The sequence below is a fragment of the Microcebus murinus genome, chromosome 2, assembly GCF_040939455.1.
Source record: "Microcebus murinus isolate Inina chromosome 2, M.murinus_Inina_mat1.0, whole genome shotgun sequence".
NCBI lineage: Eukaryota > Metazoa > Chordata > Mammalia > Primates > Cheirogaleidae > Microcebus > Microcebus murinus.
The window spans coordinates 32,340,722-32,368,023 of NC_134105.1; the positions used below are offsets into that span (position 1 = coordinate 32,340,722).

General features: G+C 54.6%; 2 protein-coding genes across 3 annotated transcripts in view; one reads left to right on the forward strand and one right to left on the reverse strand.

Annotated features, from left to right (window-relative positions):
* The window catches only part of SZT2 (SZT2 subunit of KICSTOR complex), a 51,354-nt gene extending 27,033 nt beyond the window's left edge, over nt 1-24,321 (forward strand). Inside the window, exons 27-72 of one of the 2 annotated variants that reach the window (XM_012775867.3) lie at nt 242-357; nt 476-722; nt 1,638-1,779; nt 1,935-2,027; nt 2,146-2,224; nt 2,328-2,621; nt 2,787-2,928; nt 3,102-3,209; nt 3,298-3,361; nt 3,589-3,774; nt 4,144-4,311; nt 4,387-4,465; nt 4,597-4,671; nt 4,844-5,045; nt 6,206-6,305; nt 7,067-7,196; nt 9,576-9,728; nt 9,818-9,920; nt 10,007-10,112; nt 10,202-10,313; nt 11,003-11,121; nt 11,232-11,396; nt 11,667-11,751; nt 11,874-12,038; nt 12,150-12,317; nt 12,696-12,829; nt 13,458-13,624; nt 13,751-13,848; nt 13,933-14,065; nt 14,249-14,379; nt 14,508-14,608; nt 14,681-14,857; nt 15,056-15,323; nt 15,409-15,488; nt 15,575-15,700; nt 15,824-16,023; nt 18,101-18,191; nt 18,413-18,493; nt 18,576-18,650; nt 19,224-19,437; nt 19,816-19,969; nt 20,119-20,241; nt 20,349-20,754; nt 20,862-20,978; nt 23,210-23,278; nt 23,445-24,321. In XM_012775867.3, the coding sequence (XP_012631321.2) occupies nt 242-357; nt 476-722; nt 1,638-1,779; nt 1,935-2,027; nt 2,146-2,224; nt 2,328-2,621; nt 2,787-2,928; nt 3,102-3,209; nt 3,298-3,361; nt 3,589-3,774; nt 4,144-4,311; nt 4,387-4,465; nt 4,597-4,671; nt 4,844-5,045; nt 6,206-6,305; nt 7,067-7,196; nt 9,576-9,728; nt 9,818-9,920; nt 10,007-10,112; nt 10,202-10,313; nt 11,003-11,121; nt 11,232-11,396; nt 11,667-11,751; nt 11,874-12,038; nt 12,150-12,317; nt 12,696-12,829; nt 13,458-13,624; nt 13,751-13,848; nt 13,933-14,065; nt 14,249-14,379; nt 14,508-14,608; nt 14,681-14,857; nt 15,056-15,323; nt 15,409-15,488; nt 15,575-15,700; nt 15,824-16,023; nt 18,101-18,191; nt 18,413-18,493; nt 18,576-18,650; nt 19,224-19,437; nt 19,816-19,969; nt 20,119-20,241; nt 20,349-20,754; nt 20,862-20,978; nt 23,210-23,278; nt 23,445-23,588 (6,490 nt within the window). In that variant the 3' untranslated portion in view covers nt 23,589-24,321. The remainder of the gene's footprint in view (nt 1-241; nt 358-475; nt 723-1,637; nt 1,780-1,934; nt 2,028-2,145; nt 2,225-2,327; nt 2,622-2,786; nt 2,929-3,101; nt 3,210-3,297; nt 3,362-3,588; nt 3,775-4,143; nt 4,312-4,386; nt 4,466-4,596; nt 4,672-4,843; nt 5,046-6,205; nt 6,306-7,066; nt 7,197-9,575; nt 9,729-9,817; nt 9,921-10,006; nt 10,113-10,201; nt 10,314-11,002; nt 11,122-11,231; nt 11,397-11,666; nt 11,752-11,873; nt 12,039-12,149; nt 12,318-12,695; nt 12,830-13,457; nt 13,625-13,750; nt 13,849-13,932; nt 14,066-14,248; nt 14,380-14,507; nt 14,609-14,680; nt 14,858-15,055; nt 15,324-15,408; nt 15,489-15,574; nt 15,701-15,823; nt 16,024-18,100; nt 18,192-18,412; nt 18,494-18,575; nt 18,651-19,223; nt 19,438-19,815; nt 19,970-20,118; nt 20,242-20,348; nt 20,755-20,861; nt 20,979-23,209; nt 23,279-23,444) is intronic. The other variant, XM_075997393.1, reaches the window with a different exon arrangement.
* HYI (hydroxypyruvate isomerase (putative)) lies at nt 24,318-27,078 on the reverse strand. The gene is given in 9 exon segments (XM_012775878.3): nt 24,318-24,427; nt 24,429-24,475; nt 24,582-24,716; nt 24,797-24,866; nt 24,964-25,013; nt 25,103-25,181; nt 25,364-25,478; nt 26,509-26,620; nt 26,694-27,078. Coding segments are annotated over 9 exon segments (894 nt in total). The 5' UTR covers nt 26,893-27,078; the 3' UTR covers nt 24,318-24,340.
* Between the last annotated feature and the right edge of the window lie 224 nt (nt 27,079-27,302).

Below are 27,302 nucleotides of genomic sequence, written 5' to 3' on the forward strand. Positions count from 1 at the left end.
TTCCAGCCAAGGCTTAGATATGCACTAACGGTATGGACAGACAGGCTGATGGTCAGCTGATGGCAGGAACTCAGCTTCTTAGCCACGTCCTGCCAGCTCCTTGGTTGGTGTCCCTCAGCAAATCAGCTGAACTTGCTAGGCTGTAAATACATTTGGTGATCTCTTGGAATGTGGGTGGCTGATGAGTGTGAGATCTCACTTGAGGGAGTTGGCCAAGCTCTGTTTTCCCTCCCATTCCTAGGACTCAGTTCCTTGACCACCCTTCTCCGTCCTCAGCCTGGCTGGAGCCCAGGTACAAGGAGGCAGCCAACCACTGTGCCTTGCTGCAGGAGCATGCGCAGCGATGCTATGTCCGCGGTGAGCAGGAGGGCCCTGTGAGGGAGGAGCTCACAGGGGATGAGAGCAGGGATCACGGGTGAGGAATGGAGAGACTATTCTAGAGCCTGACCCATGTGGCCCTTTCCACTTCCATCAGGGCTGTTCCGGAGCTTGCAGCAAGCACAAATCGTGACCTCCCAAGATTTGCTGACAGCAGTAGATGCCTGTGAGGAGCTACTCCAAGAAGTAGACATCACCCCTTTTCTGCTTGCACTGTGTGGCCACACTTGGGGTTTGCCTCATGCACCCCCAAGCCCTGGTCCCCTTAGCCCTGGGCCCTTCAGCAGCAGCATCGAGGAGGGCCCTGAGCCTCGGGAACGAGCTGTCCTAGCTTCTGAATCCAGGTTAGGACTGTACTTGAATGATATTACATGGGGGAACAAACCAAGTCCCTGTAAACCTGGGGCTTCCAGTCCAAGTAGGACCTAAGCACCAGTGAAGCAGGAGTGCTTTGTCGCTGGCTCCCTGTCCCCCATGCCGCCGCGCAGCCTTCTTTCTCGTATTTGGCACAGACAGCAGTCTCCCTCCCAGGCTCTCCCCGCCTCTCCTGCTTTGGTGTGGAGGGATGACCTGGGGCAGGGATAGGGAGTTCCTGGTCACCAACAGTGAAAGGAGAGACTTGTTCTGAGGATATTTCACAGTAGTAAGACTCTCGCCAGGTGATCTGTGAGTGTCACAGGGGCCCAAACTGTATTCTGCTCACTGCTGGGTCCCCAGCTCACCTTAGGGGCTTCAAAAGGTCCCTGTTGAAGGAGGAGGGGAGGGAGAGAGAGAGAGAGCAGATATCCGTGTGTCTGGCATCTGCAGTGTGTTAGCACTGGGGAAACAGAAGAACCCTAAGGACGGGTATGCTGATGGCTCCTAGGCTGGCACTCCGGCCCCGTTCCCTCTCTGGAGCTTTAGATCCTCCACCTTTCATGCCCCCAGAATTAGTGCATTTTCTTCCCACCAAACCTTGCTTCTCCACCTATCTTCTCCATTCACAGTAAAAGATATCACCCTTTACCCAGTGATCTAAGTCAGAAAACTGAGTCATCCTTACTCTGTTCACAGAAACACCTAGCTATTAAGAAATGTGGAGGTTAGAGCCCAGATGGGTGGTTTGGTTCTCTCTGCCTCTTTCGCTGTCCATGCCGTTATGTTAAGCATCCTTCCTATAGACAAATAGACAGCAGTGGTGCTGCTCCCCAGTTGGGAAGCGGCTCCTCCAGGACTTGGTGATTCTTAACACTTCAACACCCCTCACCCTGACCACTCAGCATAGAGACCGAGGACCTAAGCGAGCCTGAGTTTCAGAGCACCCGTGTCCCTGGCAATCCAGACCCTGGCCTGGAGATCTCTCTAACAGACATCTGCCAGCTCAGAGGAGAGGCACATGATGCCCTTCAGAGCCTCATCCAGGTGGGAAGCTTGGGTGCAGGTAGGAGAGGCGTGGAGTCCTACCTGTGCAGGGGGACAGTCTCTCCTGGGTGGGGGTATGCATGTCCTTTATTCTAGAGCAGGGGTTATGTCCCACTGAGAGTTGGCTGACATAGCCTCCTTCTAACCCCCAACAGGAGAAGTTCTTGGAGATCAGTCGTCTCCACTTCTGCACAGTGCCCTCTAATCCCCACTACTACTTCTACTGCCCTCCATCCAGCAGGCGAGAGGTGAGTGGCTTTCTTTCTACCTCCCTTGTGCCCCCAACCCATGGCCCAGAGGCCTGCCTGAGGCCTGAATGTGGCTCTTGTCCTGCTTTAGATCAAACTGTCTCTTTCTTTTGCCTAGGATGAAGGCCCCCGGGACACAGTAGACAGAAAAGTCAGTGACCTGGAGTTTTCAGAGGCTGAGCTGATGGGGGAAGAAGGTGTGTGGGCAAGTGGGTAGAGGTGGGGAACACTGCTTCAAGCCAGGATCCGGGGTTCTCCACTGCCAGCCTCTCCCATTGACCACATGACTTGCACCACTAGGAGACACATCTGCTGGCTGTGTGGTCACTGAGAGTGACCCAGAGCTGGAGGTGGAGTATCGTGAGAGCCGTGAACCAGACCTGGGGCCTGCTGGGCTAGACTCCACGTCGCTGTCAGATGCAGACACCGTGAACCCAGATGAAGACTCCTTCAGTATCTTGGGGGGCGAGTCACCCACTGGGCCTGAGAGCCTCATGCATGACCTGCCACCACTCTTCCTGCACCTCACGTGCTCCGTGCGGCTGCGTGGGCAGCACAGCTCAGTACCGGTGTGCAGCCTGCCCACCTGCCTGGGTGAGTTTAGGGGAGCCCGAGGGAAGGGCAAAAGTCCTGGTACAGACTGCTTACCTGTCTGTGGGTAGAGGAGAACCTAAGGGTATAACTTTATAGCACTGAGAACCTAGAATCTGTGCTTGTCTTAGGCACCCCCAGCAACACCTAACTGTCCCCCTCTCCCAGGCCAGGTGCTTTCCAGTCTGGAGGGCCCCCCCGTCGGAGGCCGAGTTCCCCTGAGGGACCTCAGTGTCACTCTGGATGTCTTCGTGCTGACCTTACCTCTGGAAGTGGAGCTCCCTCCAGCCTCAGACCCTCAGCACCACCGGTGTGGCAGCAAGTTTTGCAGGGGGCCCTGGGGCCTTGTTAGGGGAGGGGTACATTAAAGGAATCTAGGGTACTTGGGGACTAAGGAGACCTTGAGTCCAAGAAATGAGTGATGAGGAGACCCTGGAAGGATAGTAGGTCCTGACCTTCGACTTCTGCTCCCACCCTGTTCAGGTCAACATCTGAGAGCAGCGCTTCATTCCCACGGTCCCCAGGGCAGCCATCATCTTTAAGGTCAGATGATGGCCTGGGAGCCCCACTGCCACCCCCAGAAGAAGAGAGGTATTGCGTTATCTCCCTCTCAAGAGTTCCTTGCTCTCCCCTCAATTTCATTTCTGGAAACCAGTATCTAAATCTTTCTTCCATTTAGGCACCCAGGACTATCCAATTTGGCCACACCCCACAGACTGGCTATAGAGACCACCATGAGTGAGGTGAGGGCCTTCCCTCCCCAAACCTAAATGACAGCCCCCACACTGTAACTGGTACCCTTTCCATTACATGCATGAGATGAGTGTCCCCTTTATTCTGGGATTGAAGTGAGGCCTCCCTCAGTCAATGAGGCAAAGTATCTTCCAGTGTCTTCTAGTCTGGGAACAAGTAATGCCCCACTAAGCAAGGAGGTGCCTTTGCTACTTCCTGGCGTGCTCTCTGGCCACAGATCCGCTGGCTGTTGGAAGATGAGATGGTGGGGGCACTCCGAAGAGGGGGCATCCCCCAGAGCCCCGCCCTGCACCGTGCAGCTGCCCACATTCATAGCTCTCCTGGACGTTCCACCTGCCTTCGCCAAACTCTGCCACTGAGTTTTGTGTTTGGGCCAGAGCGTTCCCTCACGCAATTCAAGGAGGTAAGCTGCCCTCAGAACACTCCATGGTCACCTTGAGGTCGTCCTTCTCTGGACCCCAGGCACGGGCCTGGAAGGCCCTCTCTTAGGTTGAGTCCACAGAATTACCCCTCCTGTCACCCTCCTCACCATATTGTCTGCCCTCACTCCTGTGCCTGGCACCCCAACCCAGGGGAAATAAACCCAGCTCCCAAACTTGTCACTGGGTCTATTAAACCTTAGCTAAGTCACTGAACCTTTTCCTACCCCAGCAATAGGGATGCCAGCACCTGCCTCACCAGTAGTTCAGGGTGTCTAATGAGGACATGTAGTGCGCCATGTATAGCAAGGGCTGCCCCTGCCTCAACTGTGATCTTGGCTCCTGCTTCCTAGGAGTTCCGCCGCCTCCATCTCCCTGGCCACATTCTTCTTGAGGACCCTGATAGTGGCTTCTTCTTTGTGGCAGTCGGCCAGCAGCCAGGTGGGGCCCATGGGGAACCCTCTTCAGCGGCCTGGGCTTGGCACAGTCATGAGGACAGGGCTGAAGGCGTCGAAGGGGAGGTGAGTCTGACTTGGAAATGAGGTTGGGGTGGGTGTGTGGGGCCTATACCTCAGTCCCGACTTCCTGCCTCTCAGGCCCTAACAGCCAGCCCCCAAGCCCTTGGGTCCCCAGAAGATTCTGAGGATGTCCCCCTCATCAGCCTGCCACAAGGAGGTAAGAGAGGACTTGGGCAGCAAAGTCTGGGGCCAGGACCAGGGACTTTTAGATCCCTGGTCCTGTTTCCAGTTCTGGAGGGAGGCCCTAGACAGGAGTGAGAAAGGCTCCAGGCATTTCCCTTCTCTAAGCAGGGAGTCAGCCTGGGCCCAGTCGGGGACTAAGCCTCATGTCCAGCCAGGGCAGTGTGGACTCAGACCACCTAGGTAAGCTGGGGGCAGGGAGCAGAAGACTCTAAGCTGATGGGAAATGGGGTTACTGCACAGGGAAGGGTCTGGGCAAGGGGCATCAGAAAGGACTGATCTGAAGGGACCAAGCACCTGGAAGATTAGATGAGTCAGCTTAGGATGGGATTGAACTTCAGCACATCTGACACAGGTTATGATGGTGGCAGTAGTGGATCAGACAGCGAGGGTCCCAACGAGACCCTCAGTGAGAAGGTCCCCTTCACATTACGGACTCCACCTGGGCCAGCACCAACACAGCCTTCACTGTCAGGCCTCCCTGGCCCCTGCCTGCCTGACTTCTGGCTCATTGTCCGGGTACTGCAGGACCGTGTGGAGGTGTATGCACATGCACGGTGAGTAGAAGCCAGGGCTTGCACACTGATGCTCATGTTAACCCCTTTTCTGTGCTCCCACAATACCTCTTTCCAGTGTTAAGTGTTGGCTGGATGGCAGTAGCTCACGCCTGTAATTCCAGCACTTTGGGAGGCCAAGGCAGGAGGATTGCTTGAGGCCAGGAAATCAAGACCAACCTGAGCAACGTAATAAGACCCTGTCTCTACAGGAAAAAAAAAAAAAAATAGCCAGGTGTGGTGGCTCACACCCATAGTCCTAGCTACTTGGGAGGCTGAGGTGGGTGGACTGTTCGAGCTCTGGAGTTCAAGGCTATAGTGAGCTAAAATCACACCATTGCACTCCAGCCTGGGTGACAAAATGACACCCTATATCTCTTTTTAAAAAAAAGTAATACTTGGGACCGAGAGCATGGATGGGGAGCTGACTTACATTCTCAGCTTGGGTGCTCCAGATCACTTCCCATATCTTATGACAAAGCACTTCATTCTTGACTTTCTTAATGAAATTGAAAAGCTGATGGGGATTTTGCCTTATAGCTGAGCATTAAGAAAGAATATCTACAGTCCAGAGAAGCTTCAGAAGTTGATAAATAAAAATAAGGCATAATAGCTAAAATTTAACAAGTGCTTACTGTGTGGTAGGCACTGTTCTAGAATTTGACATGAATCAGCTCATTTAATCTATGTAACAACCATACAAAGTGTTATCCATATTGTATGGATGAGGAAACTCATGCACAGATAAGTTAAATACTTGCCGAAGGTCATAGTAAGTGCCAGAGCCAGGATTCATGCCAAGGAATCTGGTTGAATCTCTAATCTTGGGGGTAGATAGGGTGAACAGGGAAGGGTGGGGTTGAGAAGGGAAGACCACCATTCTAACAAAGAAGATTTGGAAATAAAGAAGACATGCACTGCACAGAAGCCTCCGGTGGTACCAGTGTAGGAGCTTGTGAGGCAAGCATAGAGCCTAGGCCTCCAGAACTGCTCTTGAGAATTCCACTTTTCCCAGTTTCCATCAGGTTAACTTCCCTTTGTCCAAGCCTATTTCCTTTTCATGCTTTCCCTTGGCCCCAGCACCATGACCTCCCCTCCCCTTCATGATACATATAAAACCCTTCTCCACTGCAGTTCTGTGTCAAATCTACCTTTCTTTCTAGGAGCCTGATTCGGGAGGATGGGGGGCCAGGCACTGAGTGTCGCCACCTGCAGCAGCTCTTGGTGAGGCGAGTTGGGGAGATCTGCAGAGAAGTCAACCAGGTAAGGGCAGGGCTCTCTAGGCCCTGAGATACCAGACTCGATGAGGAAGGAGTTTCTAAGAACTTAACCTTCAGAGGCTGTTGGTCCATCTCAGATTCAACAATAACTATGGAAAGCTTTCTTTGACTGCCTAAGCCCTCACACCCCAACCCAGTTAGTGGGATACTGTTATTCCCCCAACTCCCCACATACTAGGGAGCTCTCCACCAGTCCCCAGTAACAGCAGGTTACTCTGTCATACCCTCCCAGTAACTATGAGGTATTCCTTGTCATTGCACTGTGCTGGCATTAGCAATGTAATAGTGAACCCGATAAAGGGAAACCAACTCTGGAGCTTGTGTAGAATAGGGGGGAGATAGGCATCAAACAACTAAATTACACAAATTATTTCAATTTCGATTATGAAGAATTGTACAAAGGAAAAGTAGTGACTGCTATAGAGCGTAATATAGGGATCTGACCATCTGAAATATCAAGGGAGGCTTCTTGGAAGAAGTGATTTTTAATCTGAGACCTGAAGAATAGTGAACAGACTCTGGCAAAGAACAGGGACAAGTGTTCCTAACTGGAGTTCTCTCTCAGAGCCCTGAGCTCTGTGAATGAGGGATACCATCTCTGACCTCCCAGTGAGACAGATGTTCTTTCTGACCTCTGACCCCCAGTGATCATGGGCATTCTCTCTGGCCTCTGATCACCCCGGCCACCACCACCCACTTAGGAAGAGATACTGCAGTTTCCTGACACCTTGCTCTTTCTCCCAGAGACTGCTTCTTCAGGACCTTCATGACAGTCACGTGTGTAACTCTCTTCTTGTGGCCGAGAGTGAAGAAGATCTGTGGCGCAGTGAGACCCCCTTCCACTCCCGCCAGCGGGCCCTGCTGCCCAGTGATGGTGAGGTCCCACCAGAGCTTTCCTCACAGGCAGTGCTGCTGCCCACTCTTCCCTGCAGTACTTTGGGGAGAAACTGCGGGCAGAGTCCCCATTACTTGGTCATTGGTGCCAAGTCATGGAGAGGGAGCAAGGAGGATAGGACAGAAACGGATCACTGCATTTGGCTGTGTGTTCATCAGTGACTTTGATGAAAGTAGCTTCAGTGGACAGATGAGAAGAGAAGCCAGAGGAAATTGAGCAATGAAAGAAAGGACAGATAGGTGGAGCAGAGAATCACCACTTTTTCACTAGCTTGGCAGTGAAGGGAAAGAGAAAATAGATATGACAGTGACTAAAAAAGATGGAGGCTGGGAAGGAACTTTTAAAACTCCACTTAAACTAAGGTAGAGACTTGAGCATATTTATGTTCCACAGGGAAAGAGCCAGTAGAGAGGGAGAGATTGAAGAGTACAGGGGAGAAGAGGGAACTGAAGGGGCACCAGGCCCTGACCTCTCATCCTAAAGGCATGCTTCTGCCTGCCTGTGTCCTGTGACCCAAAAAGATCATCTTTCCCTGGCAGGAAAATAGACAGGGATGAAGAGTCTGAGGGAGTGAGGACAAGTAAGGCCAGTTCCCAGGTGAGAAAAGACCAGAGGGGAGGAGCCTGGGAACTGGCCTTCTTGTCCTTACTCACCCAGACTCCTTGTCCCTGTCCCCCTGTAGGGAAAAGATGATCATATTGGGTCATGAGACAGGGCCAGGTAGAGACGTGCCCTCAGGAAGACAGGTCATAGCACAAAGGATTCCAGAACTATCTGGAGGAAACTTACAGAAGGAGCCAGGGAGAGGTGTCAGGAAAGGCAGAGCATGAGGAAATTGGTAGAAGAACTGGCCTCTGATTGGCTCTTCCTCCAAACAGGCAGGCATAGGACCCCTGGAGGATTTCTGGGCATGGTAAGGAACCATGACAGTCTGCTCAAGATGGTAATTTCTTTCTTTTTTTAATTTTTTTTTTTAAGACAGAGTCTCACTTTGTTGCCCAGGATAGAGTGAGTGCCATGGCGTCAGCTTAGCTCACAGCAACCTCAAACTCCTAGGCTCAAGGAATCCTTCTGCCTCAGCCTCCTGAGTAGCTGGGACTACAGGCATGCGCCACCATGCCTGGCTAATTTTTTCTATATATATTAGTTGGCCAATTAATTTCTTTCTATTTATAGTAGAGACAGGGTCTTGCTCTTGCTCAGGTTTCAAACTCCTGACCTTGAGCAATCCTCCCGCCGCGGCCTCCCAGAGTGCTAGGATTATAGGTGTGAGCCACCGCGCCCTCAAGATGGTAATTGAAGTCTTGACACTTCTACTCCCTTCTCCTACTCCTGATGACCTCTAACCCCAACTCATGGAGAAAAAGCTAAACCATGTCATCCTTTGCAGTTCTCCCTTCTGGTTTAAAAGTAAAATCAGACCACTTATTATTTTTAACATTCTCAGCAAGTCGGTAGCCAAACATTTCTGACATCTCTAGGAGAGTGCGCCTTTCTCAGCACGTCGCAGGATGTATTCCATATCAAAGCAGAATCCCATAATTGGTGGACTCCCATGGTTTTGAAGGCATCTTCTGCAAATTGAGGATGAGCAAGGACAGCCAAGCACTTTCACTTCAAAATGACTTCCAACAGCCGGAGCAGTGAGACCAGTCAGAAGCCAGACACAATCCTTGCTCATTTTAGTCTCTCCAGATTTTTTCCCCTGAAACCCTTAGCAACCAGCATGCTGTTCCTACTTTCTACACGGAAAATCTTCAGCCTCCTGGGTAGCCTATATGCTGCTCACACCTCACAGCAGCTTCTCTGGGAAACCAGACCCCCACTTTCACTTACTGGAAGGTTGCCCATCAACTTGGAAACCTGAAAAGGGTCAACCACGGCATTGGACTTGGCCATGAGCCCCTGTGTACTGCCACACCACCCTTTGGGTTCTTTGTCCTCCAAAGTGCAAGACATCATTTTCCCCTACTGTGCCACTGGTGTGCATAAGCAGCCCTACCCTTTGTGTTTTAATGACATTACTGTTGCAACTCCATATGAAGACACAGGGTTACAAAGTGCAACTGACATACCTTATGACAGGGTCAGAATTTCTTGGCATCATCTTGAGGATTTCCTCATGCTTTGCCTTTGTTTACACCTCTCCCTGGCTCCTTCTGTAAGTCTCCTTGAACCTTTGTACTATGACCTGTCTTCCTGAGGGCATGCCTTTCCCTGGCCCTGCCTTGTGACCCAACATGATCATTTCCTTGCAGGGGAATGGACAGGGACAGGGAGTCTGCGAGAGTGAGGACAAGTAGGCCAGTTCAGAGGGCTGTGTGTCCTGTCCCTAATCTGTGCTGTCCCTTTCTCCAGATTATGCTGCAGATGAGAACTGTGCACCCCGAGGATACCTAGCAGCCACAATGCAGTTTGTCCCTGGCCATTTCTCCTGTGACGTTGTGTGGGGAACTGTGATTCGAGTCCATTCACGCCTCAAAATGGGGCCCAGCATGGGGGTCTCTCGGGGTATATGATTGGCATGAGGGGCAGGTAGGGGGTGGGAGGATCTGGAGAAGGGAGTTTCCTAAGCCTGTGATATCCCCCATCCCCTGCAGCCATCCAGGCCCTGCGCTCTGTGCTCAACGCCTTCTCTGTGGTAAACCGGAAGAATATGTTTGTTTATCAGGAGCGAGCAACGAAAGCTGTGTACTATCTTCGGTAGGGCTCCCTGGGAAGGTGGGATGAAGCATGAGTCAGGTGGCGTGGGAGGAGGCATGTACAGAGACCTTGCCACTCTATCACAGGCTCCTGGAGACATCGTGCAGTGACCAGCCGTGGGAAGGGGATGCCCTGCCCCCTTCCCTAGCTCTGTCCCGAAGCCAGGAGCCCATCTACTCTGAAGAAGCCTCGGTATGTATCACCCCCACTCCCTGGTGCCCCCATGCACCCCTTATCCTGTGCTCCCTGGAGCTGGGCCCTGACCACAGTTGTCCCTGTAGGGTCCTCGTTCTCCCTTAGACATGGCTTCGAGCCGCAGTTCAGATGCTACTCGTCCTGTGGGCCAAGTGGACAGACATATCCAGCTGCTGGTACATGGTGTGGGGCAGGCAGGTAAGGACTGTGAGGAGTGAAGAAAGGGAGGGACCAGATGAGAGTCCAGAATCCTCTGGGATGTCTCTTAGAGCCTTCTGCTACTCTGCACTAGGCCCTTTCTAGGTCCTGCTATATGCTCTGGGCTCTCCTCAAACAGGCTGGGTGGGAAAGGACAGACTCCTGTGATATTCAGTGGGTGGGACTTGCAGCTGATTGAGGTGCAGCTTGGGGAAGAGGAGCTGGGGTGACTGTGAGGAGGGCTGGCGGTGCCTCCAGCCTGATAGCAGGGACATGTTTGAGGTGAAGAGGGTGGTTCAGTTTGGGCTACGTTGGGCCTCAGGTGTCCAGTAGGCAGCCGGATATTCCAGCTAATACTTACGGCTCACCTAATGTGCACTGAGTCTTGGGCTAAGACCTCATAACTTCTCTTGTAATCTTTCCAATAAACCTGTAAGGGTGATGCTATTATAATTCTCATTTTATGGATGAGGACACTGAGGCTTTGAAAGGTAAAACTCACATGTCCACAGTCACATAGTGAGTAGCTTGGCAGTACTACAACTTACAGCTGGCCCCCTCCAGAGCTGGCACTCCTAATACTGTGTCCAGTATACAGGGGAGTGTTTCAGTCTTGGGTATAAGGGGTGCTGTGGGGATAACTGGATCCTCTGCCGGTATCCCCAACTTCCCACCATGGCTGTGTCAAGGTCCTGAGATCACGGATGAGCTAGTGCGGGTTCTGCGTCGGCGCCTGGATGAGGCCACGCTGGACGTCATCACGGTTATGCTCGTTCGGAACTGCAAGCTGACACCAGCTGATGTGGAGGTCAGCTCCCTCCAGACTCCAGCATCCTTCCCAGGCTCAGCCACAGGTGCCGGGACAGTCTGGGCTGGAAACTCTGGTTTCAGCTCTGTCCTCCTCTTCCCACTCTGCAGTTCATCCAGCCCCCTGGAAGTCTCCCCTCAGAGGTGCTGCATCTGGCCCTACCCCGCTCCTGCAGGCCATGGCTTCCTGCCCTGGCCTGGTACCTGCGGCAGAACCTGCTCACCTTCCTGCACTCGCCCAAGTACACAGACAGCAACAGCCGGAACCACTTCCAAGTGAGACTGCAGTCATCTCTGTCCACATTCGTGTGCACCCACGCCTCCTGCCCACGCACACCCCATTGTGGGACTGTTTTCTACAGATACCCCATATGGACCTTTCCCCATGGACCTATATACACTCATGCTCCCCAGACACCTTTGTCACCTACCAGTGTCTCCTTGTGCTCCCATGTGTGCCTGCACCCCATTCCCCACTGTGGATGCCGTCCCGAGGGTTTTGTCCATTGACTTGCTCTTAGTGCTCTGTGGCTGTTCTCTCCCCAGCATCCACTCCCACCACACGGTGGCCTCCCAGACTTGGACATCTACCTGTATAACAAGCCTGGTGGACAGGGCACTGGGGGCAAAGGTATGGTGCAGGGCACGGGCCTGTGGCTGAGAAGGCTTTTCCCAGCCTTGCAGCTGAGGGGGACCTAGGGAGGGAAGGTCTGCGAGTCTCTGCTCTGAGCCCTCCTGTTGATGTCTACCCAGGGGTCGCCTGCATCACTCTAGCCTTTGTGGATGAAGGAGGGGCCCCCCTGTCACTGGCATTGTGTCCCCCTTCTTCTCCGGGGCCCCCAGACCCACTGCAAGAGGAGGAATTTGAGCAACTGACTCAGGTCATTCGCTGCCCAGTCATGCCGGACAGTTGTTCAGGTGGGCAACTTGGTCAGAGGATGGGGGTTTCAGTTAATGCTGTGGGTGGCCAGGGTAGCAGGTAGGGTGGGATCTAGGGCCATCTTAAGTGTACTCCATTCTTTCTTACAGCTCAGAATGGGGCCCCACGGCTTCGACTGGACGTGTGGGAAAAGGGGAACATTAGTATTGTGCAGCTGGAGGAGAAGCTCCGGGGAGCAGCTCGCCAGGCCCTGGCCGATGCCATCATGGAGCTTCAGCTGTTGCCAGCTTCACTGTGTACAGAGGACACTCCCCAAGGTATGCAGGTCAAGAAGCCCGCAGGGGTCCAGGAAACATCACAAAGTAAGCAGGGCAGTGTGGCAGGTGAGAGTGGGAAGGTGGAGTTCAGGGAAAGCATGACAGAGGCTGCTTTAGAAAAACATATTCATAATTGTCCATGACCTTGTCTTTGTACCATCAAGGTGATACACTGGCAGAACAAGTATAGTTTGTCACCCACTTAGAACTATATTATCAGGAGGTCACAAGCACCTGTACACTATCAATTCCATATACTGTCATTCACCAACAGGTAGAGTAGGTGGCAAGTCATTCTCACACCAGTCTTGAGGCTAGGTTGTCTGGAACAGGGATGGATGATCAGTGATGGGAGTCTTTAATGTCTGGTGTCCACAGGAAGTCTCAGGAGCGGGTCATTGGAAACCAAGAACTCTGCAGGCCGAGCTAGCACCTTTCCCCCTGCCCCCGTCCCTGGGGAGCCTGTGACTCCACCCAGCAAAGCTGGTCGGCGTAGCTTCTGGGATATGCTGGTAATGGGAGGAAGTGGTGGGGTTGGCATCTACCTTCCTGCCTGCCTTCTAGCTCTTCCTGCACTCCTCCATGCCCCCAACTCGCCTACAGGCCTTGCCATAGATCTTTTATGTAAAACTACTCTGTCCTGCCAAGCATGGTGGTACACGCCTATAGTCCCAGCTATGGAGAGACTGAGACAGGAGGATCCCTTGAGCACCGGAGTTCAGGTCTGCAGTGGGCTATGATCGTGCTTGTGAATAGCTACTGCACTCCAGCCTGGGCAACATAACGGGACCCTGTCTCTTAAAAAACAAAAACAAAAAAACTTCTCTGTCCTCTGGATGGGAGTTTGCAGAACATGGCAAGTTCTTGCCAATGTAGAAAGAGCCTCAACTTAGTGTCTTCACTTCCATTTTTCTTGTCAGCTCCTCATGACAGCTTGCAAGACAAGTAGAGCTTTCACCAATGAGGGAGATGAGGCTCAGGAAAGTCAAGTAACCTGCCCAAGGCTGCTCAGCCTTCAGGGCAGCCAGGGCCTGCACCCAGGCCTCCAAGTCCTCCGAACTTGTTACTGTTCACAGTGCCTCCTCCTTCCACACCTTCACTCTTCCGGTAGCTCTTCCTCATTCATTGCATTGCCCCCAGAGTAAAACAGAATGTGGAGATTTGGGTTCCCCCAAAACAACGGATGACATTGTCCTGGATCGGCCAGAGGACACTCGGGGTCGGAGGCGTCACAAAACTGAGAGTGTTCGGACTCCCGGTGGAACTGAGCGGGCACCAGGCCAGGATTCTGGAGCGCAAAGACAAAGGTGTGTGTGTGTTGCGTGTTGTGTCTTGAGAGGGCATGGGTGTGAAGTCGCAGGCAGGTGTTGGTTTGTACAAACATCCCTGTGTCATATGTGGATGTGAGGCTCTTACTCCTGCTGTGTCTTTAGACGCCGGACAGCACAGCTAGAAGAGGGTGAGGTGGGGACCCTGCATCCTGTGTTTGCTCACGTCTCTCGGCGCTGGATGGAGTTTATGGTTCAGATTGGTGAGACCCCGGCCCCCGCCCGCATCCCTCCACCCTGGCCTGGTCTCCATCCTGCAGCCCCACAGTGACTTCTCTGCCTTCCAGGGTGCGCCTCAGTGTCCAGAAGCTCCACCCACATGGTGTCCCGCTTCCTCCTTCCATCCGTCCTGTCTGAGTTCACCACTCTGGTCACCTCAATGGCTGGAGACACCAGTGTCCGTGTCTTTGAGCAGCATTTGTGAGTTTAGGGTCTCATAGAATTGAAGAGAACCTCCCTAGACTTCCTAAAAGCTGGGCCTCTAGGAAGCCAAACCCATGGAGGCAGGGCTAGAAGGTGGAAGCTAGGCCCAGGGAGGTAAAGGCTGGGCCAGGGAATGGTGCCATGTATGTCTCCTTTCTGTCCACCCCTCCCTCCCAATAGGGGTTCAGAGCCAGAGATCTTCAGTCCTTGTTCCCCAGGGCAACTGGGCCCAGCTCCCCACCCAGCAGCTGAGCGGCATCTGCTGCTTCTGGGAAGGAACTTCTTGCAGTGGAGGAGACCAACCCAGCAGGGTGAGGGCACGGCCTAGGGAAGGGTGGGTTCAGAGTAACTGATGGTGTGGTCTCTGACCCTATAGGGGTTGGTAGTATCCAGGGCAATCTGTCCCCAGACCCCATTGTACCCCTCCCCAACCCTGTAGCTGCCAAAGCCATGCAGCGCTTTGAGCCAGGAGGTGACGGGAGCTCAGGACGAAATGCTCCCCGGCAGAGACTCTTGCTACTGGAGGTTGTGGATAAGAAGGTAAATGTGAGGCCAGAACTGGGTGGGAGGAGGGATCCTGTGATCTCACTGAGCCTGACCCCTGACCTCCAGCTCCAGCTGCTGACCTACAACTGGGCTCCAGACCTGGGGGCAGCACTAGGCCGAGCGCTGGTTCGCCTCGTGCAGTGGCAGAATGCACGAGCCCATCTCATCTTCTGCCTGCTCAGCCAGAAGCTTGGACTCTTCCATCACTACGGCCAGCTGGACTTCCCAGTGCGAGATGAAAAGGTGCCTGCTGCCCTGGCTCCCTCTAGTTCTGGCTACTGAGGGGTCAGTTAAAGGAAGTACCAGCTCAGAAGCAGGGGAGATGGGACAGTCTAAGGGCAGAGGTAGTAGGGAGGGAGAGTCTGAGAGACAAAGCCATGGAGTAGGAGAGAGGGTCTGAGGGCAGAGGCTGTGAACCCACTGTGATTCTCCATGTCTCAGGAGCCAAACCCATTCCTGTTGCCGACCATGGAAGTGGAGACCCTCATCCGGAGTGCAAGCCCCCCACTGAGCCGTGAGCAAGGCTGGCTGAGTGGGTCCTCTCGTGGTGGGGGTCCCCTTCCCCTGGACACATTCCCCTTTGATGAAGCCCTAAGGGATATCACGGCTGCCCGCCCCAGCTCCACACTTGGTCCTGTGCCGAGACCCCCTGATCCCGTCACCTACCATGGACAACAGTTCCTAGAAATCAAGATGGCAGAGCGCAGAGGTGAGGGCACTGGGCCAGGCAGTGGGGAGTCAGAGGGAGAAGGTTGACAGCACCTGAGACTAGTATAGATGCCTCCAACCCCCAGAGCTGGAGCGCCAGATGAAGATGGAAAACCTGTTTGTAACCTGGCAGCAGCGTTCTGCCCCGGCCAGCATGCCCATCAGTGTGAGTGACCCCACCCTGCATCCTCCACAAGCATCCTGTGCCCCTGCCCTGGCACTGCTCCAGTGCTCACTGCCCCACTTCTCCAGGCCGGGGAGCTGGAGACCCTGAAGCAGTCATCCCGCCTGGTGCATTACTGTGCAACAGCCCTGCTCTTTGACCCAGCTGCCTGGCTGCATGGGCCTCCTGAGACATCTGGGCCCCCTGAGGGGCAGGTGAGGCTTAAGACTCCCAAATTTCTTCTATGAGATCTCTGTATATCCCACAGTGACCTCCATTCCTCCACCCCCAGCAGAGTGGTTGATAACAGATAGAGTCTTTATTCTCCACTCTCACAGAGGCGCCATCGCCCCGAGTCAGCGTGTGGGAGCCGTGAAGCCCCCGCGAGCTGCGAGTCCTTGGACTTGCCTCCACCAGGGGCCCGTGAGGAGCCTTGGCTGAAGGAGCTAAGCTTGACTTTCCTGCAGCAATACGTGCAGTATCTGCAGAGCATAGGCTTCGCGCTTGTACCGCTGCGGCCCCCCTCGCCCACCCGCAGGTGAGCCCATCCCTCCCTCCTTCTGTCTCCTCCTCTCCTGCGAGGTGAGGCCCCGCAGCCCTCCACAGAGTTCCACACTGACAACTCAGGCTGTGCGTGTTCGTCCCACCCAGCCAGCACACATGCATGTGAGGGTCTTGGACACGCATGTCCTGAGTGTCCTCAGACACTTCATGGAACTCAGGAACTCACGCCATGCCCACACATAGAACTGTGTTCTCACAGAGCGCATGCCCACACACATCCTGGTGCTTAGGTGCTTGTATTCCTCCACACAAGAATCTCACAGGTGCTCCTAAGCTCTTAATGATTCCTGCCCTGATCATGCCTCTGACCTCTCCTGAGATTTAGTGGTTCCTGGCCCAGGAAAGTCCTTTTCTCACCCAGGACCTTGCACTGGGCCTACTACCTGCATCACTTTTCTCAGCCTCTTCTTGGTCACGTTCACCCACTGGCCAATACTGACAGGTCTGAGTCTGGGGACATAGGCAGCCCCTTGGTGACCACCTTCCATCTCCCGTGAGCTCAGGGACAACTCTGCAACCGTCTTTCCCATCCTGTATTGAATCTCAGATGCACATGTTTGTGGCCCCTGCTGTGTTCCCAGCCCCTTCCCAGTGGCTATATGGGAAAAATGATCTGTCCACATTACAGTTACTTTCGTGTCTTCAATTTGTGTTTATCGAGGCATTTTCTTCCTTTATTTTCAGTTAGACTCCTTTTTAAGCTAGTAAGCATAAAATGTAGTTCTTCCCTACTCTAGACACCCCTGGGGGCACAAAGCCAATTCTGATTCCTTTGCGTTTTGTAACCAGCTGTCCATTTCCCAGAGTTCCCTCTCTTTTCCGGGTGTTAGGAAGACAGGCCTGCCCGCATCTCCTGGGCCCACGGTTCCTTTCTCAGTGGCCAGGCCGGCCCCTCGTAGTACGCTGAGGAGCTGCGCCACTTGCTGCTCCTGACAGCCTGTTCCCGGCTATGGGAGCATCTCTAAAAGACTAGTTTGAAGCCAGGCGAGGTGGCTCACGCCTGTAATCCTAGCACTCTGGGAGACTGAGGCAGGCGGATCGCTCAAGGTCAGGAGTTCGAAACCAGCCTGAGCGAGACCCCGTCTCTACTAAAAATAGAAATAAATTAATTGACCAACTAAAAATATATATACAAAAAATTAGCCGGGCATGGTGGCACATGCCTGTAGTCCCAGCTACTTGAGAGGCTGAGCAGAAGGATTGCTTGAGCCCAGGAGTTTGAGGTTGCTGTGAGCTAGGCTGACGCCACGGCACTCACTCTAGCCTGGGCAACAAAGACTCTGTCTAAAAATAAAATAAAATAAAAGACTAGTTTGTATACTTGCCATTCAGTTATGCTTTTCCTTAAAATCTGAATTCTTTTTTTAAAACAAGACACTGGAGTAAATGTTTCTAGAGCAAAATTTAAAGTCAGGCCTTCCTTTCTCACCAGTCTTTAATGATCACCAATCACTACTGAAGTCTTGTCCTGACCTCCTTGGGGATTAAATGGGACATTTCTTCTGCCAGTGGCTTTGACCCCAGCAAGAGTTGTGGTGGTTTTTAACCCCTTAGCGTGAGGAATGGGTTGACCTCTTCTCTTGTGTCCTTGTTCCCAGTCCCTTCCCTGCTCCTCTTCCCTTGCCTCTGAGTTAAGAAATGAAGAGCAGCGGGCCTATGAAATCCTGGATCTGCCATCCTCCAACCAAAAGAGAACCACTGTTCCCTTCCAAGGAAAGTGCCTAACCAGGCATCAAGCATCTCCTTGAATTTTCCTGATTAAATCTTAGACATGCATCACCCCCTCTTGCCCTGCACGTACCCGCTCACTAGTAGAGAGAAAGCTGGTCACTCCCTCCCCACTGAGCACTTCTCTCACCTCCCCCTGAAGTAGCAGCTGCTATGGAGCCCAGCCTTGCCACTCACTCACTGTGGGCCCCTGGGCAAATCCTTCCCTGCTGTGGACCTGTTTCCTCCCCTGCAAACATCCCATGTAGAGCATATTGTGGGTCTGACAGCCATAACCCTTCACCTCACCCGCCTTCCCAGCCTCTTGTCTCTCCTTTTCACAGCACCAGCCGGCTGCGGGCCATGGCTATCCTTGGAACTGAGGGTCGAGGCTCCTTCTCCTGCCCAAAAACCAAGACTGATGGGAGCCCCAAGGTAACTCATTGTCATGTAACAGTGAAGTCAGCGATGCCCTAGACACCAGTGTCACCGATGTGGAATTATTTCCCTAAGGCCTGAGGTCAGTGATCCTGAGTGATGTACTGAGGTCACCGATCCCAGACTGACACCATTAAAGGCAGGGACCCAAGGGACTTACAACTGCTGGTTCAAAGCTGGTGAGCCCCCAACTCTTGCCCCCTTTTTCCTTTCTTCAGAGCACTGGCTCTCCAGTCACCACCTACCACCTGCAGCGGGCACTGCCCGGGGGCATCATCCTCATGGAGCTGGCTTTCCAGGTGAGCAGGAGGCGTACTGAGTGGGGAGAGCTAGACACACCTATCTCTGGCCCTCCTGACCTCATTTTTACTCTCCCTTTAGGGGTGTTATTTCTGTGTCAAACAGTTTGCTCTGGAATGTTCCCGGATCCCAATGGGGCAGGCTGTCAACTCTCAGGTATGCGGTGGGGACAGAGGAATAGTGTGGATGATTGAAGCTGACGCACCCCAGTATGCTGTGCCCCATGACCCATCTGGCGGGCAACAAGAGTAAAGTAGTGGGCGGTCTGGCCAGGTGATTAGCCAGGCATTGTGGCCGAGCTAAATCAGTGCTCATTCTGCTGCTGTGACCACACCAATGGCCAGTCTGACCCTGAGGGCAGTGCACAGCTGTATTCAGCTGTAGCACCAAGGCAGAAGGCAGTCCAGCACAGCACCTGCCTGGCCTGTGGTCATCTAGCATCTGTGCCACACTCTAGTAGAACCTGGGAGACAGAGTCAAAAGGCCCAGTCTCTCCAAATGGCCATAGCCTCATGTAAACCAGGAGTTACTGACACAAGACAGTATAAAAAAGTGAGACTAGGATAAGGAGGGCCTTCCATGGAAACTGCTCTGGCAGAGGGGCTTGCGCTGGGCCCACAGCAATAGGGGAGTCTGCTGTGCTCCCTCTTCCCATGGAAAGAGGGAAACATGTACTGGGAAGACAGTGCTGCCACACCCTAACCCCATCCCCTGCTGCCACCTCCCCAGCTGTCCATGCTGTTCACAGAGGAGTGTGACAAGGTGCGGGATCTGATGCATGTGCACTCATTCAGCTATGACTTCCACCTGCGCCTCGTGCACCAGCATGTGCTGGGCACCCACCTGGTACTGCGGCACGGCTACCACCTCACCACCTTCCTGCGACACTTCCTGGCCCACCATCCTGACGGACCCCACTTCGGTCGCAATCACATTTACCAAGGTCAGTGTCCTAGGACAAGCCAGTGAGCCCAAAAAAGAACAGGCCACACAGTGTCTCTAAAACAAGTGGTCCCAGGTTGTTAATCACCTCATGTCACACATACTGTGTCCCCATGTTTCCGTCCTGTGTCTGTCTGTCTTAAGGTCTTCACAATCTGTTTCATGTCAAAGATGGGACCCTATGTCACATGTACCCTGTTCTCTGTCCTGAGCTACTTTTATCCCATCTTGGTGTTCCACAAGAACTCAGGAGCCCCCAAGAAAGCAGAGCCACTCCGCCTGCCAGTCAGAGCCCTGGCAACTCCTGGCCCCCCACCGCACTACATCAGTGTGTCTGCCCCAGCTTAGTGACTGCTGCCTCCTATCACTTGCCTCTCAGGGACACTGGAACTCCCTACACCACTCATTGCCGCCCACCAGCTGTACAACTACGTGGCTGACCACGCCAGCTCTTACCACATGAAGCCACTGCGTATGGCCCGGCCAGGGGGCCCAGAACATAACGAATATGCCCTGGTGTCGGCATGGCACAGGTAAGGCTGGGGGCACCCGCACACACTGGGGGGGAGCTGAGGTTGGAGTCGTGCTTACAGTCAGGAGACTTGTGTTTTCCTGGGCAGAGGGGTGGGGCTGGTCTCATCAGAACTTGAGAGGTGACATCTCCCCCACCCCCACTGCACAGCTCCGGCTCCTACCTGGACTCCGAGGGACTTCGCCACCAGGATGACTTTGACGTGTCTCTGCTTGTCTGTCACTGTGCTGCACCTTTTGAGGAGCAAGGAGAGGCAGAGCGGCACATTCTGCGGTCAGCAGACCCCACCTTGAACATGCCCATCTCCCAGCCTGCCCCCTGCTCCTGCCCTGTGTGTTCCTTGCTGTGACCATCACTCTCCTGTCCTCCTCCCCACCCAGGCTGCAGTTCTTCGTGGTGCTCACCAGCCAACGAGAGCTCTTCCCCAGACTCACTGCCGACATGCGCCGGTTCCGGAAGCCACCCAGACTGCCCCCTGAGCCAGAGGCTCCTGGGAGCTCAGCTGGAAGCCCTGGGGAAGGCTCAGGGCTTGTTCTAGCCCCTGGACCAGCTCCTCTGTTCCCACCACTGGCCGCAGAGGTGGGCATGGCTCGGGCGAGGCTGGCTCAGCTGGTACGGCTGGCTGGAGGGCACTGCCGCCGGGACACTCTCTGGAAGCGCCTCTTCTTGCTGGAGCCACCAGGGCCTGATCGACTGCGGCTAGGAGGGCGCCTGGCCCTGGCAGAGCTGGAGGAGCTTCTGGAAGCAGTCCATGCCAAATCCATTGGGGACATTGACCCCCAGCTGGTAAGGGACGTGGGCCCCAGAAAGGGCTAGGATGGATGCCAGGCTGGAGGGCAGGAGTCTCAGCAGTGATTGGGACAGCAGACTCAGGCCTATGCACCCTCTCCCAGGACTGTTTCCTGTCCATGACGGTTTCCTGGTACCAGAGCCTGATCAAGGTTCTCCTAAGCCGCTTCCCCCAGAGCTGTCGCCATTTCCAGAGCCCAGACTTGGGAACGCAGTACCTGGTAAGTCCCCCTGACCCTCCCCTGAAAGGCGAAACACAGAGAAATCCTCATCGGACATGACAGATGCCACCCTCAGCCTAACCAAACAAGTTGTGCTCTGGAGAGAGGCCTAGACGGAATGGGACCACACAGATATGTGGAAAACCCTTCAGGCACCACGTCCACAGCACGACTTGCTGAGAAGTAGCTGAGAGCTCTGCCCTCAAAGACTCACCAAGAACACAGACCTTGGCTTGAGATCCTAAGGGCCAAGCTCTGGAACTGACAACCCAAGGTGCTCTCAGCACACCATCAGGGGTTAATCTCAGAGGCTGGAGTCCCAGAAGGGACCTCTTGGGCTTTGAGCCTTGTTACACAGAGTGCGGGCCTCAGACCAGCAGCAGCAGCATAACCTGGGAGCTTGCTGATGTGCAGACACTCAGGCCACACCCTAGACTACTGATTCAGGGTCTGCATTTTATACCAGCAGTCTCCCCAGGTGATTCGTGTATGTATTAAATTTTGAAAGCATTGCTGTAAAGCTGCAGTCCCCAACACCCGGGCCACTGCTCAATACTGGTCTGAGGCCTGTTAGGAAATGGGCCACACATCACCTCTCTGAGCTCCATACCATGCCCCCCACCCTCACTCCTGGTCCATGGAAAAATTGTCTTCCATGAAATCAGTCCCTGGTGCCAAAAAGGTTGGGGACCACTGTAGTAAAGGACAAGTGGAGAGGACAGGCATAGTGGCTCATGCCTATAATCCCAGCACTTTGCGAGGCTGAGGTGGGAGGATCACTCAAGGCCAAGAGTTGAAAATCAGCCTGGGCAACATAGCAAGACCCTACCCCTACCAAAAATAGAAAAATTAGCCACGTGTGGTAGCACACACCTATAGTCCCAGCTACTCAGGAGGCTGCAGTAGGAGGATCACTTGAGCCCAGAAGTTTGAGGTTGCTGTGAGCTATGATGACACCACTGTACTCTAGCCTGGGTAACAGAATGACAATGCTGCCACCCTGTCTCAAAAAAAGTAAAACAAAAAATAAAACACAGGTAGATAAAAGCTATGGTTGTGGGCACAAGCATGGAGAATTTTTTTTTTTTTTTTTTTTTTTTTTGAGACAGTCTCACTTTGTTGCCCAGGATAGAGTGAGTGCTGTGCCGTCAGTCTAGCTCACAGCAACCTCAAACTCCTGGGCTCAAGCAATCCTTCTGCTGCCTCAGCCTCCCAAGTAGCTGGGACTATAGGCATGCGCCACCATGCCCGGCTAATTTTTTCTATATATATTAGTTGGCCAATTAATTTCTTTCTATTTATAGTAGAGACTGGGTCTCGCTCTTGCTCAGGCTGGTTTTGAACTCCTGACCTTGAGCAATCCACCCGCCTTGGCCTCCCAGAGTGCTAGGATTACAGGCATGAGCCATCTCGCCCGGCCAAGCATGGGGAATTAAAAGAGACTAAAGAGATAGGCCCAGCAAGAACTGAGGTTTGTGGGAGGAGGCATTTGAGAGACTTCAAATGTACAACTAGGAGCTGGAGCCTGGTGAGGGGTCCTGCAGCACAGTGCTTGTGAGATGTGTGTTTCAAGGTTCAAGGGGTTCCTCCAGAGAGGCTGAGGTCAGTTAGGATAAGGCTGTAGTAGTGTCTGTGGGTGACAGGAAGGCTGGAGCAGGGAGTGGAAGGCTGGAGTGGGTTTGCCGGGAAGGGCAAAGCATCCCTATTGGGGCAAGTGGAGTCTGAGGTGCGTGAGGACCTTCACTGTCTGCAAGGTATGTGGGCATCAGGGATTGGAGCCCAGGAGAGGTCTAGACAACAGCTGTGTGGACAGGTGCTATCTGAAGCAGTGGGAGGAGAAATCAGCCAGGGACAGATCACACAGCTGAGCACCAGGGCGATCAGAGACCCAGGACGGGGTAGGGGGCGGGTGACCAAGGAGAGGTCACACCAGGGCTAGAGCACTCTCCGTTACTGATTGGCTTCAGCATACCAGGCTTTGTGTGGGGCCTCGAGAATCAAGTGTGACCCTCATCCTGGTGATGCTCAGACAGGCTGACTCACAGGCCAGGGAGGCTGAGGTTCAATTTGGAGCCATTTCCTGAGTGACCTTGGGTGCAGGTGGGGTTAGGTTGGTGATGGAAGTAGGCCTTTCTCATCCTCCCATCTCCACAGGATGCCTTTACAGAGGGTCTGTCCCTCCACAGGTGACACAAATCTTGGTCACCTTCTCATGTCGTCTTTCACTGCAGGTTGTACTGAATCAGAAGTTCACTGACTGTTTTGTGCTGGTGTTTCTGGACTCCCACTTGGGAAAGACGGTGAGAACAGGGGCAGGGGCCTTTGTGTCAGCCTAGCGGGAAGCTGTACTCCAAATGCTCCACCCCAGAGCCTGTGGAGCTTGGGTTGCCCACTCTCCCCGAGCCCTGCTCCCCGTCCCCACCCATGCCCTCTCTCACCACCACACCCCTACTGTGTTCCCCACAGTCCCTGACGGTGGTGTTCCGGGAGCCCTTCCCAGTACAGGCCCAGGACAGCGAGAGCCCCCCTGCCCAGCTGGTCTCCACCTACCACCACCTGGAATCCGTCATCAACACGGCCTGTTTCACCCTGTGGACCCGCCTCCTCTGAGGGCGTGGACCACTGAATGTCACTGTTCCTCAGATCATGGATCTACAAGATTGCCCACCTGATGTGGGACTGGCCAGCCCTCTGGGCCTCAGGGCAAGCCCAGACACTGAGTGACACCAAAGGCTTTGTGACTATGTCTTGGGGGTCTGCTGCCCCAGCCTGGCAGCAGGGACTGCCCTCCGTAAACCCTCATAGCTGCTGACCAATCCAGGGATCCAGAGAGTCAGGTCAACTCTCTGAAGCCACCCTGGGCCCTTCCAGAAGGGGGGGGGTCTTCCTTTCTGCTCACCTGGTGGAGTTCCAGGCATTCTTGACCCCCAGTGGCAAGCACTCACCACCAGACTCCCCTGCCTGAATCCTGCCCCTGGGCTTGGCTCACTGTCAGCCACCTGCCCCTCCGGAGTCCTCTGGTCTTTATTTCCCGCTTGGGCATCACTGCTGGACACTGCCATTGAGATAAGACACCTTGGTTCCAATCCCAGCTCTGCCCCTGAAGCACCTGTGACCACCGTCAAGTCCCTTTGCTCTCAGACCCTTGGTTTCTCATCCTCAGGTGAGGAGGTGGGCTCCAAAACTCTCCTGTCTCCACAGCAACCCTGGCACCAGCCAGAGGATCTGAGCATGAACTGTATGTCCCCTTCTCAAGGGGAGGGAAGCAACCCAGAGAAACTAAAGTGTTAGACACTATGTGTCCCCCCCACCCTGACCCCTATAACACAGACATGTGAAAACATTCAGCAATCGTCTTTAATTCAGAGGACTCGGGATGCCGACTCACTGTCTCCGAGAGGCGGGTGGGTGGCATGCAGGACCTCACTGGCCAGCCTGTGGGTGGCCCTGCCTATCCCAGTATGAACGTAGCCAACTCAGGCCCTCCACTGTGTCTCCTGTGGGGAGAGACAGGCAGTGGCATCTCACCCCACAAGGAGAAGAACAGCCCCCATCCAACACCTGTCCCTCCAGGGCCACCCTGGAGCCTTACCCCACCCTCACCTTGAGGCCGATACTCGCAGCCCACAAAGCCTTTGTAGCCTTCGTCTTCCAGCAGTTGAAACAGATAGGGGAAGTTCAGCTCTCCAGGGCTGCTGGGTTCCCCTCGGCCCGGGACCTGCGCCACTTGCACGTGCCCTGGGGACAGATGTGGGGGTTGAGAGGCATGGGAGGCATCCCAGCAGACTTGGAAGTTGCCAAGGGAGAGACCTTCTCACCAACAATGGGCAGAAACTTCCGGATGTTTCCTGTCAGGTTCCCATCCATAATCTGCCAGTGGAATATGTCCTGGGGGAGAGAATGCCAGTCAGAGACCCCTCAGACCCCCACCCTCCTTCCCAGATTTGGAGCACATGGGCCCTCTGCGAAGTTGCCCCCCCCTTACCATTTGTAATTGGAGGTTGGGTCTTCCAACCTTCTGTAAGATGGCTGCCGCTGCAGGGAGAAGCCAGGGAGGAGCCGTGAGACTCAGAGGACCACAGGAACCAAAGAGGACAGGGGCAGGCCCAGGGCTGGGGTCCTACCCTGCTGGGGCGTGTCCAGGAAGTACTGAGGGTCAGTGACGCGGGTGTTGATGGGCTCCAGCAGTCCCACGAGGTTCTCCTAGCACCATGTTGGATGCTATGAACAAGGCTCCTCCCCAGGTTGTCCCCTAGTAGTCACTGGTCAAGACTCTCACGTGTCCCTCTGACCCTGGCCAATGCCTCACTTGTGTCCACACTGTGGGCCCTCTCCTACACCCACACCCACGTATGTCTGTCTGTATGTGTTCCCACTTGTCTCACCTGAGCCAAGACCCCAGCTGCGTGCCTCAGGTTTTCCAGAAAAACTGTCTCCATCTCACCCCTGATTGTTGCCGGATCAGCCCCCTGCGGTACTCGACCAGCCATCAGGTGGATCCTGTGGGGAAGACGGGACTAGAGGCCACTCCCCTGGCTCTGTGCACCTGTTCCAGGATGCTCTCTGACTGGGCCTGCCCTCACCCATCTATCTCCCCAGCTCTCCAGTCCAGCACCACCTGGGCCATGATGCTGGGCCTCCCAGCACCTTCAGAGACACTCCTGACAGCCTAAGACCACGCCCTTTCCCAGACACCTCTGGGTCAACCCATTCCTCCTGCCTCCTGTACTGTCAACCTCTCCTTACCCTTGGTCCTTCTCAACCTGATAAGCACATTAAAGTCTCTCTTTCCAAAATTATTTGGGCCCTTACCTTTCTCCAGTATTCCAGGCAGTTCATCTACTTCCTCTCCTACATCTACTTCTTAGCCTCTTCCCATCTGATTTTTGCCCCCACCACTCACCAGTAATGATCTCCTCTAGCAAGTTCCTTCTCAGCCTGTTTGGCCTCTGCAGGGGTTGACATTTGATTTGAGCCTTCTGCCTCCTCCCATCACTTCCTGATCTTTCTCAGCCACATCCAGCTTAAAGAGACTTCCAGGCCCTCCCAACCCCAGCAGGCTGCATCTCCAGCCTCAGGAACTCTGCCTAACACACCAAGCTTCCTCTTGCCTCTGGCTACAGCATCCTTGGCTGGAATATTCTTTACCTCCTGCCCTTCAAGAAAACGCCCATTCCTTCAACACTCAGTTGCAGCATCACTACTGGGTGTCCACTCTGCTCCCACAGCTTGCTTGAATAGCCCGACCTTTAATGGACTGCCGGGAGTATTTACTTTGCTATCTCCCTGGACAGACTGAGTTCCCAGCATGGGGTCTCGGCATGGGATAAGCATGAAAGAGTGGCAAACAGAGTGACACAGACAGATAAAACACAAAAGGCAATTTACAAAGGACCAGGACCACAGGAGCAGAGAAGGGCCAGAGTGCTCACACAGACTTCTGAGCGTCTCAGACCTGGCGTCCTCTTCTCCCTGACTCAAACCTGCGGCAGGGTCATGGGTCTCACTGGAGGGGAGGGCAGAGGGATACCTGGGACAGCCCAGAGCCTTGGCGTAACGCACAGCCTGCTCCAGTCCCTCTCGGAAGGCCGCCTGTCTCCCGGGCACGGCCCCCAGCCCCATTTCCCCCTTCTCCTGGTCTCCTGCGGAAAGAACGGGCCTTAGCCCGGGCTCGAGCCCCGCCCCTCCCCCGCCGCCCCCGGCCCCGCGGCGCACCCGGGGGCGTGTTGATCAGCACCACCCGCAGCCCGGCTTCCCGCGCCGCGCGTGCCAGCGCCTCGGGCGGCTCCGCGTACGGCCAGGCCACCTCGGCGGCCTCGAAGCCCGAGCTGCCCGCGGCCCGGAGCCGCGCGGGGAGGCCCGGGAGCTCGGGGAACAGCCAGGACAGGTTGGCCGAGAAGCGCAGCGGAGCCATGCCGCGGGAGGACCGGCCGGGCAGAGTCCGCGCGCCGACCGGAAGGCGGCGGGCGGGGCGCGAGGGCGTGCGCGGGGAGGTGGCGCCACAGCCCTCGGGAGCCCCAGGGGCCAGGCGGGGCCGCAAGCGCCGCTGGAGCCCTCTGCTGGCCCTCCGAATGCACGCGTGCCGTTAGGGGCTAGAAAAGCGACTCGAGAAACGCCGGGGCAGCCCAGGAAAGCGCCTTCTGCGGAGGGGGAGGGGAGGGGAGGGCGGCCCGGTGGGCGGGGCGGGGCGCGGCCGCCCAGGCCGGCTTAAACTGAGGCACGTGCGCTCCGGTGTTTAGCATTTCCCCTGATTGTAAACACAACATCTGTTCCTTAAGGAGCGTTTGGAAGCTGTGTGACCAAATAAAGAACTTTTATACCACC